Source organism: Orycteropus afer, unplaced genomic scaffold (genome assembly GCF_000298275.1).
Source record: "Orycteropus afer afer isolate SDZICR_OR568_19922 unplaced genomic scaffold, OryAfe1.0 scaffold01087, whole genome shotgun sequence".
NCBI classification, from domain to species: domain Eukaryota; kingdom Metazoa; phylum Chordata; class Mammalia; order Tubulidentata; family Orycteropodidae; genus Orycteropus; species Orycteropus afer.
In genome coordinates, this window is record NW_006922674.1 from 126250 (window position 1) to 140616 (window position 14367).

General features: G+C 35.1%; 1 protein-coding gene across 1 annotated transcript in view; it reads right to left on the reverse strand.

Annotated features, from left to right (window-relative positions):
* The window catches only part of LOC103212760 (olfactory receptor 8D1-like), a 2512-nt gene extending 1084 nt beyond the window's left edge, over positions 1-1428 (reverse strand). Inside the window, exon 1 of the mRNA XM_007958710.2 lies at positions 510-1428. Within this exon, the coding sequence (XP_007956901.2) occupies positions 510-1419 (910 nt within the window). The 5' untranslated portion in view covers positions 1420-1428. The remainder of the gene's footprint in view (positions 1-509) is intronic.
* Positions 1429-14367: the final 12939 nt, after the last annotated feature.

Genomic DNA, 14367 nt, shown 5'->3' on the forward strand with positions numbered 1-14367 from the left:
AGGCAGTATCACTACGGAAGTAGATTGCCCCATCTTCCTTCCGAGGAGTGGCTGGTGGGTTTGAACCTCCAGCTTTCTGGTTAGCAGTCAAGTGCCTTAGGCACTATGCTTAATAAGAGTAAGCAAAATAAACAGTACAGAAATAACAAAAAGACAGAAACAAGCACCCTTTGCCATCAAGTTGACTCTGATTCATGACAGCCCTCTAGAACAAAATAGAACTCTGCCATAGGGTTTCCAAAGCTGTAAATCTTTACAGAAGTGGGTTGCTCATCTTCCTCCAGAAGAGCAGCTGGTGGGTGTGAAGCACTGACCTTTTGTTTAGGTAGCCTGATGTCTTAACCACTGGATCACCAGAGTAGCTACAGACATTGCAGTTTGAGCTATTATCACTTGAATTGAAACTAATTAGTCATTCTGCAAAACAACCAAAAACAAAAAACAAGATAAAAGCTACTCTTAACAGTGCTTTTCTACACAGACCTGGAATGTATGTCATCATTAAGAACTTTTTTTTAAGGTTTCTTTAACATCCTTGTTCCTAAGGCTGTAGATCAGGGGATTGAGCATAGGAATCACTGTGGTATAAAACACAGAGGCCACTTTCTCCTGGTTTGTGTTACTGACAGATGTTGGCTTGAAATACGGGAAGATAATGGAGCCATAAAAGACCCCAACAGCTGCAAGATGGGAGCCACAGGTACTGAAAGCTTTGGATCTGCCCTCAGCTGAATGGATGTGTAGGATATTTGAAAAGATGAAGGCATAAGAGGTGAAGATGGCTGTAGCACATAAGAATATAGTGACGGAAACCACAATCATAACCAAAAGCTCTTTGGTGTAGTCTCTTAGACAAGAGATATTCAGAAGAGGAAGGATGTCACAGAAGTAATGGTGGATAACATTGGTGCCACAGAAAGAACGACTAGATATGTAGCTGGTGTGGACCAAAGCCCCCATAGCACCCACTGTGTACACACCAGTGACAAGCAGGAAACAGACTTTGTGAGACATGGTGACATTGTAGAGCAAGGGGTTACAGATGGCAACATAACGATCATATGCCATAGCGGTTAGCATGTAAGAATCATCAGTACCAAAGAAGCAGAAGAAAAACAGCTGGGTCATACACTCAGAAAAGTAGGTGAAATTCTTCTTTGACACAAAGTTCACCAACATCTTGGGGATTATGACAGAAGAGTAGCAGAGATCTATGAAGGACAAATTGCTGAGAAAATAATACATTGGGGTATGCAGTGGAGAACTGATCCTGATTAAAATAACCAAACCCAAGTTTCCTGCCATGGAGAGGATGTAGATCAAGAGGAACAGGAAGAAGAGGGGAAGCTGGAGCACTGGCTCATCTGTTAACCCTTCAAGGATAAACTCAGTTACTGAAGAATGATTTCCTGCATCCATTCTTCTCCAGGTTATGATAAATGGAGTGGTTTTATGAAGAATTGTCATCAGACAAAAATTTTCATTTAATAGGAACTGGTGGTCCCAGATCTAATGAATGGCATAAATTCCAATGGACAGAATTTCAGCAGTTCGAATCCAAGAGACTAAAATCTACTTTTAATTGAAGTTTTTATGAAGATAATGATGTTACAACTGATCCCAATTTTTATCAGTATTGTGTAATTTTGAAAGAGATGTTCATTATTTTTCCACAACGTGAGATTTAGATTCTGCTATAAAGAAAAAAGAAAGAAAACTCTGTTATTTGGTCACTTTTAGAAAAACCTCATGGGTTAGTTTTCTTGTTTTCTATCTACAACAATTTGTTTTTCTTCCGATGTCTTAGAAATTGACCTCTCCATTAGGGATGTTCCCTGAGTTTCCCCTTTATGTTTTGACATCTTTAATTTGTCCATTCAGTCCCTGATTCTAAGTTGCAGAGAGTATAGTTTCCCTCCACACTTTCTGATTCTTTTCTGAGTTACTGGTTTTGAATTTGCTTATCTTGCTCCTACCCATGTTATCGGGAGTTCTGGTAGCATAGTGACTAAGGCACTTGACTGTTTACCAGAAGGCTGGCGGTTCAAACCCACCAGCCACTCCTCGGAAGGAAGGTTGGGCAATCCTACTTCCGTAGTGATATTGCCTCGGAAACCCAAGGAGGGGTCGCTATGAGTTGGGCCGACTCGACGGCACATAACAACAACAACAACAACAACCCATGTTATCATTCAGATGTGAGCAGTAGTAAGCCATGCTAGAGATAGTGGGAGGACAATATCAGAAGAGGAAGTTGTTGTGTGCTAAAGAAACTGAGGAAGAGTAAAAGTGCTGCTTGCATTTATTGAGCACTTTTCATCTGTCAAAGAACTCTGGTGCTGTAATGTCTAACCAGAAGGTTTGTGGTTTAAAACCAGATCTGCAGAAGGAAGATGGGGCAATCTACTTCTACAAATGTTTACTGCTTTAGAAACCCAATGGGGGTCGCTATGAGTCAGAATCCACTCGATTGCTTGATTTTTTTTTGGTTTGGTTTCCATCTGTCAGGCACAATGGTACAGTGGTGCAAATGGCTAAGAACTTGACTACCAGTCAAAAGGTTGGTGGTTCAAACGCATCAGTTTTCTCAGAAGACATACTTGGCAATCTGTATATGAAAGATGACAGCCTTGAAAACCTATGTAGCAGTTTTACTTTGCACATATGTGGTGTCTATGAGTCATAATTGACTTAATGATAACACAATAACAAGTATATTATCAAGTAAAGAGCTGAAGTTTTGAAGTCAAATGAAATAGTGTATATATATATAAATATATAAACAAATTTGCTCTGTAAACTCTCACCCAAATCACAATAAAATTAAAAAACAAAACAAAACACTGTAAGAGGGTTAAAACTCAGGCTCTGGTTATTTTTCAATGATATTCATTAAAGAGTTAAGAATAGGTTTAGTGAAGTTAGGTAGGAGACTCAATTGACCTTACTTGGATAGCTTGTACCAGATTCAAAAAGTGAAGATCAGAGGAAATCAGATTCATTTAAGCTAGATGACATTCGTTAACTACTTGTATCCTAGTATCACAGAAAGAATAGCAAGGGCAGAATTAAGGATTTGGAGCTGAGACTAGGCCAATGGTTGCATTAGTGGAGCAGGTTTGGAAGTATTTTTTCTGCTCTGAGTATATTAAGTTTGAGAAGCCTGTGAGATAATGAAATATATATGTAACAGGAAATTGGATATATGAGTCTGGTGTTAATGGAAGAGGCACAGCACCCATATGGTATTTAAAGCCATGGAACTGGATGCATTCAACCAGGCGTGATGCATGGAAAGATCTTACAACAGATCTTGGTATATGGTACGCTCTCAATAAATTTTTGGCATTATCATTTGAACTATTACTATCAAAAATCATGCTAGGCAGAAGATTTTCAGATTTTCTTGGTTCTCTTTCTATTCTTTACCATTTATTTACCTCCTTGAATTTCTCCTCCAGAGTAGTGATCCAACAGGTGTGTGTCATAATCATAATGTATTGGAAAAATCTTCTACAGCATCTGAGACTCAGTGAACTGTGCACCTATTTGCTCCCTTTTTTCTCTCCTGCATATTCTGCCTACATATTGACTTCTGTACACTACCTGCTCCCCATTTGTTCCCAATATCCAAATAAAGCAACTGATCCAGAGAAACATAAAATTTATATTTATTTTTTCACGTCTTTGCCTTTGGTTTGGTTTCATTCACATTCTTCACATTTCTTATACAAATATAAATTAAAAAGTACCACAAATATGGGAAAGATTTAATTTAATGCAATATTCTAATTTTGATATACTCATAAACATTAAAAGCATATTCCTCTGTGGACTGTACCATTAAGAAAAAAGTATTCAATCTTTCTTCCCTTGGTAAAGCTTTAGACCTTTAACCTCTCTGTCAACCCTGAGTGATGCATTTCTGATGAGTGTGGGTGTTGAAAGAAGTCAGTTTTGGAGTCTCAATGTTCAAGCTTCAAAAAAGAGAAATATTTGCTCTTTTTGAGGAGAAGATGATTTAACAAAAGTCCTGGAAAATATTTCTCATCCCAGAATTACAAACAGAAGAAAAGAATAGGGGCAAAAGTTGATTAGCTGGAATGAATTATTAGAGACAATGTAAGGAGTCTCTTCCTTTTATTTTCAAGGCTAGCTTAGGGAGTGCTTCTGAATTCACTGCTGAGAAAGCAAAGTAGGGAAGGCCATCATTTTTTATTCTAAAGAAAGAAATTTATGAAGTCAAATATATGTCAGGAGCTTGATCTGTTCATAGATTGGCCCCTTGCTAACTCAGAGATGTCAGATAAGTAGATTAAAGTCCTTTTATTGAAAAATAAATTTCTGACTGGATTCTATGTTGTACATTATAATACTATGTTACTTAATGCATGTTCTATAAACTGAAAATTACAATACAAATGAGAAGCACTTTTTATATAAATGGACTTGTCATAAGGAAGAAAGCCAAGAGATTGAGGACAGAAGAACAGATGTAGAACAAGTGGAAGAAGAAATGCACTCTCGTGTTTTCTTGCTAAATTGTGTGTATTGGGCAGAACAATGGCTCCATTAATAAGAGTAATAGAAAATATTAATCATCTTACAAATCCAATTTTAGCCAAAATATTTATCAAGGGAATGTGGAATTTTATTACTTACCTGAATCTCAACAGGAAAAGTTTTGCTAGATCTTCATGACTTTTTATCTGGTCTCACATAGTATACGATATGCACATATACACGATGTCAAGACAATTTTATCATCAAATACTAACAGGTTTTTAATGTGAGATTTAGATTTTGCTATGAAGAAAAAAGAAAGAAAACTCTGTTACTCGGTCACTATTAGAGAAACTGCATGAGTTAGTTTTCTTGTTTTCTATCTGCAAGAATTTTTTTTTTTTCTTCTCTTCTGACATCTTGGAAATTGACCTCTCCGTTATGGCTGTGCCCTGAGTTTCCCCTTTACAATCTGACAGCTCAGCATCTTGCTGATTCTGGTAGAAAGGTGGAATTCATTCTGCATACAAATTTGAGAAGTATTGGCGAAGGTAACAATTCAAGACTAAACAGGCAGAACATCAAAAGTAATCCTTAGTCCAATAGAAATAAAGAGAAATTTTATTTTGATTTATTGGGGCTGCAAGAGATGGTTGTGAACAAATGTTCCCCTTAGGGGCTTTTCATCCCAGTAGTGGGGTCCTATAGGGAAGAAACAATTATAAAGTACATGTTTGTTGGCAACATAGTGACATTCCTATTGATCCCTTGGATATTTAAAATGATCATTAAATTATTTTCCTGAGTATTAGGAATATTAGTAATTATTCTATAGTAAATATCAACCTTTTGAGACCTTATAATAATAACATTGCTTATCAAAGCCCTGAAGCAATATTAAACTTTTCCTTAGCAATTTTAATTTTCTGTACATTTACATCACACCTACTCAATCATCTCCAAACACTGGAAAATTTAAACTCTTTTTTTTTTTTTTTAAATCTTGACCTTTTGGAGGATTGTGTATAGAGAAAAAGAATAAGTGGCTTGTGTCCTTTCTGTAATTTCAAAGGTGTAACCTAATATCCAAAGCATTTTCTTGTAATGTCTATGAAAAACAAGTGTCCATATGATTTTCCAGCTCAGTTCCAGTATTAAATGTGTCTGCCAAGTCAAACCATTGTGAATTGTCTTTTCCATTTCTTATCACATTTTTAACAGCTTCATTGAAGGGTAGCAACGTGCAATAAACAGCATATGTTTAAAATGCAGTTAGGTAAGTTTGACATATGTATTTACTATTGAATTGCCACTTTTTTAAAAAAAAAAGAATATATCCACTCCCAAATTTATCACATGTAATCCATCCTTCCCAACCTTTTCTTCCACTTATCACCAGGCAACCATCAATCTGTTCTCTGCAATTATATTACTTCATATTTTTAAGAATTATATATTTGTAGAACAAGACATGTATTTTTTTTTTGGTCTGGCTTCTATTACTGAGCATAATTATTTTGAGATTTCATACAGTATGTCATATATAATGTACGGGTCTCTTTGAACTCTTTTTTATTCCATTGATCTATTTATCTCTCTTGATGCCTGTTCCACACTGTCTTAATAAATTTACCTTCATTATATGTCTTGCAGCTTGTAGTGTAAAACCACCAGCACTTTTTTTAATCATTTTTATTTTGTCTAGTCTAAGCCCTTTGAATTTCCTTATGAATTATAAATTCAGCTAGTCAATTTCTATATAATGCCTACTGAGATTTTTTTTGAGCATTTTATTGTATTTAGGTGAATGTTTACATACAAAATTAGTTTTTCCATTCAACAATTCATAAACAAATGTTTTTGTGCCATTAATTGCTATCCGCACAATGTGTCAATACTCTCCTCATTTTCACCCTGCCTTCCCTGTTTCCATCCCTCCAGTTTTCCTGCCCCTCTCTGCCTTCTCTTCTTTGATTTTGGGAAAATGTTGTCCATTTGGTCACACTTAATTGACTGTTCTAAGAAGCACATTCCTTATGGGTGTTATTGTCTGTTTAATAAGACAACATATTATTTGACTGAAAGGTGACCTCTAGGAGTGGCTTCAGTCCCAGCTCAAAAGGATGACTTAAGGCAGTAAGTCCCATAAATTTGGTGTTTTATATGATTTTGAATTTTGTTCTACATTCTTTTTTCATCTAATTGTGACCTTCTCTTGTGTTACTGGTGAGAGCACCATCTTGTTCTTCTGGTCTCAAACCAAAGGAGGCTGTGGTTTATGTGGGCCACTATTTAAGTATATATATATATATATATATATTTTTTTTTTTTTTTTTTCCTTGAAACTTTGGTTTCCATCACTCTCCTTTTCTCCAGAGGAGAAGATACCAATTGTTGTGTCTTAAATGGCAACTTACAATCATTTTTTTTCTCTTTTTCTTTCTTTTATATGTTCTTAAGTATCAAATCATATCAATTTATTATTAGTTAAATTTGAGAACACCATAGATTTAAAAACAAGAGTACAGAAGTACCTGATTTTTAAAAATCCCACAAATACTGACCATCCTAAAGTAACAAATAAATAAAACTCTGTGCTGCTCAATGAATTGTTTCCAATCTTTAAAATAAACTAAATTGTTCTAATATATGACTTTTATTTAAGTTATGGTTTCATTTAGTACTCTGTCTGTATTACTGATCTAGCAAAGAGAGAAAGTTTTCAACTACTGTATTTATTTTAAAAAATTGCCAGGTTCAAGCACCTGTCTTCAGAAAACCCAGTGCACTTATTAATATACCAGTTAAGATTTGGCCTAAGCTCTTATTACTTTACTTTCTTATTACTTTCCAATAGCTATGCCACTAAACACCCTTAGGAGAAAAACACAGAGCAATTTGCACTGTCCCCCTGGATAAAAGAAATAAGGTAAAGCCAATCCAGATCTTTTTGCATGAATTGGAGTCATGTTTAATACACACAGAGTTCTATAAAACTAGAGCCACCATCATATGCTTATATAGTTATATATTTATTGTTTTTAATAAAGTCTTAGTTCAGAGTTTAAAAGTGATATTTTTTGCCTGGTCAGTGCCTTCAAGGAAACAATAAATAAAGTAGAAAATGATTGTGTTGCATATGTCTATAGAAGAATGGAAAACTTTTATATTTTGAGAGGTTTGGAATATTCACTGTCCAGAATGGACAACTTATATACACTTGCTGTGCAGTCTTGCCCCCACCCTCCACTGGGGTATTGAGATGTAAGACAAGAAACCACATTCATTCTTGTCCAGATTTTTCTGTCTTTTCTATTGCAAAAATAAACGTTCTCTTTAGTTGTACATAACTCATGTGATGGTAGATCTAAATGATGAAAGCATGAGTGTCTTATTGATAACCAGATTTCCTTGCCAACGTTATCAATGTAAAATTTTTGAAGCCCATTCCTTCCCATAAGCTCACCAAATTCTCCTACAGGTAAATAGTCAATTCCAGTGACAAACTGCAAAACTTGCATTCCTATCTCATTGTCTGTCTCTTTCAAAAATGGTCAAAATCAATTGTTTTCCTTGTTGTTTCTTCTGTAATATCGATAAACAGAATCTCTTTGCCAATGTGCCAAGTCAACATTCTGCATGCCATACAATGTAACCTCCAATTCTTTTCAACAAAAGCACTGAAGCCATTAAAGGGGAACAACTTCATTAAAACCATCAAGTAAAGCTTTGATTTGTTCTTGAATTCCTCATGAAAAACACCTTCTATCATTAGACCAATACAGTTATCTTTGTTCCTCAGTTATGAGGATATTAGAACTTCCTAACTTCATATTGTGTTAAGCAACTTTTCCCAAAATCTCCATGTCAACAGAAAAGTACATTTCTAAGCTACATCCTTCAAAGTTACTGTCTCTTATTAAGATAAGAGAGTTATAAATTTCAGTGTCAATAGATTCCAGATCCCTTAGGAATAAGTTTTTGTTGTTGTTGTTGTTAGCATATGACCATAGAATGGTAAAGAAAAGTAATATTGATACACTTTCCAGTGTAGAGGAACCCCCCCTTATTTTTGTGTGTTTATCTTCTACCCTACCACTTTGCTAAACCTTTCTATGTCATCTGTGAATTGAGGACTACTTGTTTTCAATTTGAATCCCTTTATTTTCATTTTCTGTTTTATTGCCTGGCTAGGATTTCCAGTACAATATTGAATAAGAGAAATGATTAAGCATCCTTGTCTCTTTCTTGTTCTCAAGAGAAATACTTTCAATTTCTCTCAGTTTGCTGTGGTTTTGTGTACATGCCCTACATTGTGTTGAGGGATTTCTCTTCTAGTGTTATTATGTAGAGAGTTTTTTTCTGAGAAAAGGATGTTGGATATTATCAAATACCTTTTCCACATAGATTGAGATGATCATGTGATTTTTTTTCTTTTTATTTATGTAATGCATTACACCATTTTCTAATATTGAGCCACTCTTGTGTCTCTGGTATGAATCCCATCTGATTATGATTTATTAGTTTTGGATATGTTGTAATAGCCTCTTGATTAGAAATTTGTTAAGAATTTTTGCACCTACATACATAGAGGATAAAACCAAAAAAACAAATTCACTGGCTTCGAGTTGATTCCAATTCACAGTGATCCGCACTGGATTTCTGAAGTGGTAAATATTTATGGAAGTAGATTGCCCCATTTTCTTCCCACAGAGCAGCAGGTGGGTTTAAACCACCAACCTTCTGGTTAGCAGGCAAATAAATGCCTTAGGCACTGTGCCACCAGAGCTCCTCATGAAGGATATGGGTCTGCAATTTTCTATATTTAACAAAGTGGAATTAGGAGAATACTTTCTTAATTTGAAGAAGGACATTAATGAAAAACTATTAGTACTGTATTTAATGTGGAAATATTTTAAATTCTCCCCTAAAAATAAAGAATAAAACAAATATATCTACTCTCACCACATATATTCAATATTGTACTGGAGTTTTTAGCTTATGAAAGAAAAAACAAAAATAAATAGCAAAGAAATGAAAGCTATAATTACTAGAAAAGAGGAAACAAAACTCTCTCTTCACAGCTGTCATAGCTATGTATGAGAAAATTCAAAGACACCTCTTCAAAAGATACTAAATTTAATGAATAAATTCACCAAGATCTTAGATTTACAGTAAATATACAAAAATAATTGTATTTCTATAGTGCCTAAGGCACTTGACTGCTAACCAGAAGGCTAACAGTTCAAATCCACCAGCCACTTCTTGGAAGGAAGGTTGGGCAATCTACTTCCGTAGTGATACTGCCTCGGAAACCCAAGGAAGGGTCGCTATGAGTTGGGTCCGACTTGATGGTACATAACAGTGATGACGACAACCACAAACAGTAGGAAGATGGAATTAACATCTCTCAATATAAAAGCATCAAAACCAGAAAATGACTAACATCAAATTTCACAAAATATATAAAATATTTCTTTAGTGAAAACTACAAAACTTCACTGAGAAAATTTAAACACATAAAGACAGAGATATACCATGCTCACGGTTTGAAAGACTCATTACATAATACGTAAATTCCCTTAAATTTATTTATGAAATCAAAATATATAAATAAATAAATACATGTACCTTATTGACAAGCAGAATCTAAAATTTATATTAAGAAACCAAACTCATTGCCCGTTGAGTTGATTCTGACTCTTAGCGACCCCTAGTTGGGTTTCTGAGGCAGTAAATAAATACAAAAAAAAAATCTAGAAAACTAAACAACATCATATAAACAAAGTTTGGAGACTTGGACTACCTTCCTTTAAGGTTTATTATAAAGCTACCACATTTAAGACATTGTGATACAAACATAAATAAATTTAAATATTTGAATGAAAGAGAATATACTGTTTAGAAATAGATCCATAAATCCACAATAATTTTATTTACTTATTTATTTTTATAATGATACCAATATAAGTCAATGGGGGAAAAAATAAATTATTTTAAACAAATGGCACTGACTGTCTATCTGCATGCAAAAACTGAACCTGGTTCCATACCTCATACCATACACACAAATTAGCTAGAGATAAATTACAGAAGAAAACATAGGAGCATATCATTGTGAACTGGGAGTAGATACAGACTTCTTGGAAAGAATGCAAAAAACATTAACTTCAAAAGAGAAATAAACCAAACCAAACCAAACCCACTGTCACAGAGTCATATGCAACTCATAACAACCCCTCCTTGGGTTTCTGAGGCAGTATCACTATGGAAGTAGATTGCCCAAACTTCCAAAGGATAAACAGCTCTATGAGGAGGATGTTGTTATCATTTCCATTTTAAAAGAGTAAAAGTGAATTTAGAGGGACAAATGATTTAATCTAAATTAATGTAGTCATCAAAGCTTATGCAATAACCTGTTCTTTTCTAGTTCTGTCAGCTTACTTACCACTTTCTGTAATCTTCCATCAATTTAATACTTTTTGTAAAATTCTTTTTAATAAAAAACAAAATTAATTACAATATTTTCGCAAAGTATTAATCAGAAGATAAACTACAAAATTTGATTTCTAAGACAGATGTTGTTTTGAGAAATCAATATTTTTCTGTCATGTCTTGAGTGTCTTGTCATTTATAATTTATAAATGTCTTGTCATTTGTAATTTATAAGTAAAATTTGGGCTTCTGTGCTGGATTGAATTGCTTCCCCCTCAAAATGCATGTCCACTCAGAACTTGTGAATAACACTTTATTTGGAAATACGATCTTAGCAGATGTAATTAGATAAGATGAGGTCATACTGGATTAATCCAATGACTAACTCAGAAAAAAAAGAAAGAAACTCACTGCCATCAAGTCAATTATGACTCATAGTGATAGGCAATATGAGGCAATACATATTTACAGAAGTAGATTTCTCCATCTTCCTTCCAAGGAGTGGCTGGTGGTTTTGAATAATGTTTTAGGCATAGTGCCACTCAACTAAAAAAAAAAAAAAAAAAAAACTCACTGCCATTAGGTTGATTCTGATTCATACCAACCCCGTTTGGGTTTCTGAGGCAATAAATCTTTACAGAAGTAGATTGTCCAGTCTTCCTTCTGAGGAGTGGCTAGTGGATATGAACTGTCAACCTTCTGGTTAGCAGTCTAATGCCTTAGGAACTATACCACCAGAGCTAAGACAGTGCCACTAGAGCTCCTTAATCCAATGACTAGGTCCTTATAACAGGGACATTCAGAAATAGACAAATACACACAGGAAGAATGTCAGGCAAAGACAGAGACAGAGTAATGTATCGACAAGCTATGGAACACAATGATCGTCACCAACCTTCAGAAATATAATTTCTATTGCTTTAAGACACCCAGTTTGTGGAAATTTGTTATTTACTACCATAGGAAACTAATGAAGCATCTACTAGTCTCATTAGTCACAAAATGCTTAACCTTTTCCTATTCTGAAAGAGGTAGGGTAGGTACAAACTACCTAGCAAAACAAACAAACAAATGCCCTCCAGTAGATTCTGACTCATAGTGTTCATGTAGAGACCCAAGAACCACTAAAGGAAAATTGAATGTGTTCTTACTACTCCCTGAGGCCCTGGAGTATGCCAGGACAGGGATCCCACTTCTCTATTTTCAGAATTAGAAAGAAATCCCGAGGCCTGACGACCTGCCTAGATGATCCTTGTCTTGATCCTGTTAAGTAGAGTCCCTGATGTTTACCTCCTTCAACATCCTCACAAACAGCCCTTCCAGGTATGTGTCCTACTTATTCAGAGGTATTTATGGCTGAGAGAACCTCACAAATTCACTATGCTCCTCTTTCTTATTGGGCAATCTACTTCCTTAGTGATATCACCTTGGAAACACAAGGAGGAGTCGCTATGAGTCGCATCTGACTCCATGGGAGTGAGTTTGGTTTGGTTTTGGCTCTTATGGCCCAGGCCAGGTCTGTCTAATCTAGCTAAGAAAGGAAGAAGCGTTTTTTCAAGCTTCCTTATTTTTCTAATCTATGAATGAATCTAATCAGAGAATTAGGTTCATTGAAGTAGCAGTTCTGTACTCATGACTTTTTCATAGTAAAAAGGTCACAAGTAAATTGGGAGACATGAAATACTGTCTCCAAAAACACTTGTGGAATTATATCCCTGAATATTTTCATCTGCAAATAGGTCACATTATCCCAACCATTCCTACATTATAGATAGGATAAGTATAAGATAGAGTTCAAGATTAGAACAAACTAATCTATAAAATGACCATAATTTTGAAAAATCATCATTTATTATCATTCCTTGATTTTGGAATGAAAACTTTAAAATTACACTGAAAATTATTAAATATTTCCTGTTTAGGATTTGAATTTTTTTCTGTATAATGAGTGCAATTTGCCTATTCTTTTCTTAGGAATATGACTATTCAATTGATATGTTTTCTTATGTAAAGAAAAAAAAGTGAGAGATTTGGATTTACAGCACATCACAAAATGGAAGACTATGGCTAGAAGGGTCATATTAAGCAATTCACTACACTAAACTCATCATCTAGAATTACCCTCAATTCTGCAAACTGAGAGATCTAGTTTTCCCTGCTCACAGACAGGAAACTGTTCTTTTGGGAATTGATTTCACAATAACAAAGCTCAACAAGGTCTGTCAGTTTGTTGTAATGTGGTGGCTTGTGTATTGCTATCAGGCTGGAGGCTACACCACCAGTATTTCAAATACCAGCAGGGTCATGCATGATGGACAGTTTTCAGCAGAGCTTCCAGACTAAGACAGACTTGGAAGGAAGAAAGGGCCATCCACTTCTCAAATAATTGGCCAGTGAAAACCTTATGAATAGCAGTGAAACACTGTCTGATACATTACTGAAGAACTTTATGAATAGCTCTTAAACACTGTCTGATATAGTGCCAGAAGGGGAGACCATCAGACACTCAAAGTATGATTGGGAAAGAGCTGTCTCCTCCAAGTAGAGACACCTTAATGACGTGGATGGAGTAAAGCTTTCAGAACCTCCATTAGCTGATGGGGCATGACTCAAAATGGGAAGAAATAGCTGCAGATACCCATTAATAATCAACATGTGAAATGTACAATGTATGAATCAAAAGTATGAATAGGAAAATGGGAATTGTCAAAAATTAAATGGAACACATAAAGCTCTATATCCTAGGCATCAGTGAGCTGAAGTGGACTTGTTTTAGCCATTTTGAATTAGACAATCATGATCTCCTATGCTGGGAATGAAAAATTGAAGAGGGATGACCTGCCATTCATCATGTTTCAAGATCTATTCTGAAGAGCTATGCTATCAGTTCTAGGATAATATCCATACACCTATAAGGAAGACCAGTTATGCTACTATTATGCAAATTTATGCACCAATCACCCAAGCCAAAGATGAGGAAATTGAAGATTTTTACCAACTTCTTTAATCTGGAATAGACCAAATATGCAATCAAGATGTATTGGTTATTAATGGTGATTAGAATGTGAATGTTGGAAATAAACAAATCCTCAGTGGTTGGAAAATATGGCTGGATGACAGAAATGATGCTGGAGATCACATGATAGAATTTTGCAACACCAACCATTTATTCATTGCAAATGCCTTTTTCAACAGCATAAATGGCAACTACACATGTGGACCTTGCCAGATGGAATACACAGTAATCAGATCAACTACATCTGTAGAAAGACACAATGGGGAAGCTCAGTATCTTTGGCCAAAACAAAGCCAGGAGCTGACTGTGGAACAGGCCATCAATTGTTCATATGCACATTCCAGTTGAAGACAAAGAAAGTTAAAACAAGTCCATGACAGTCAAAATATGACCTTGATTATATATTAAAAAAA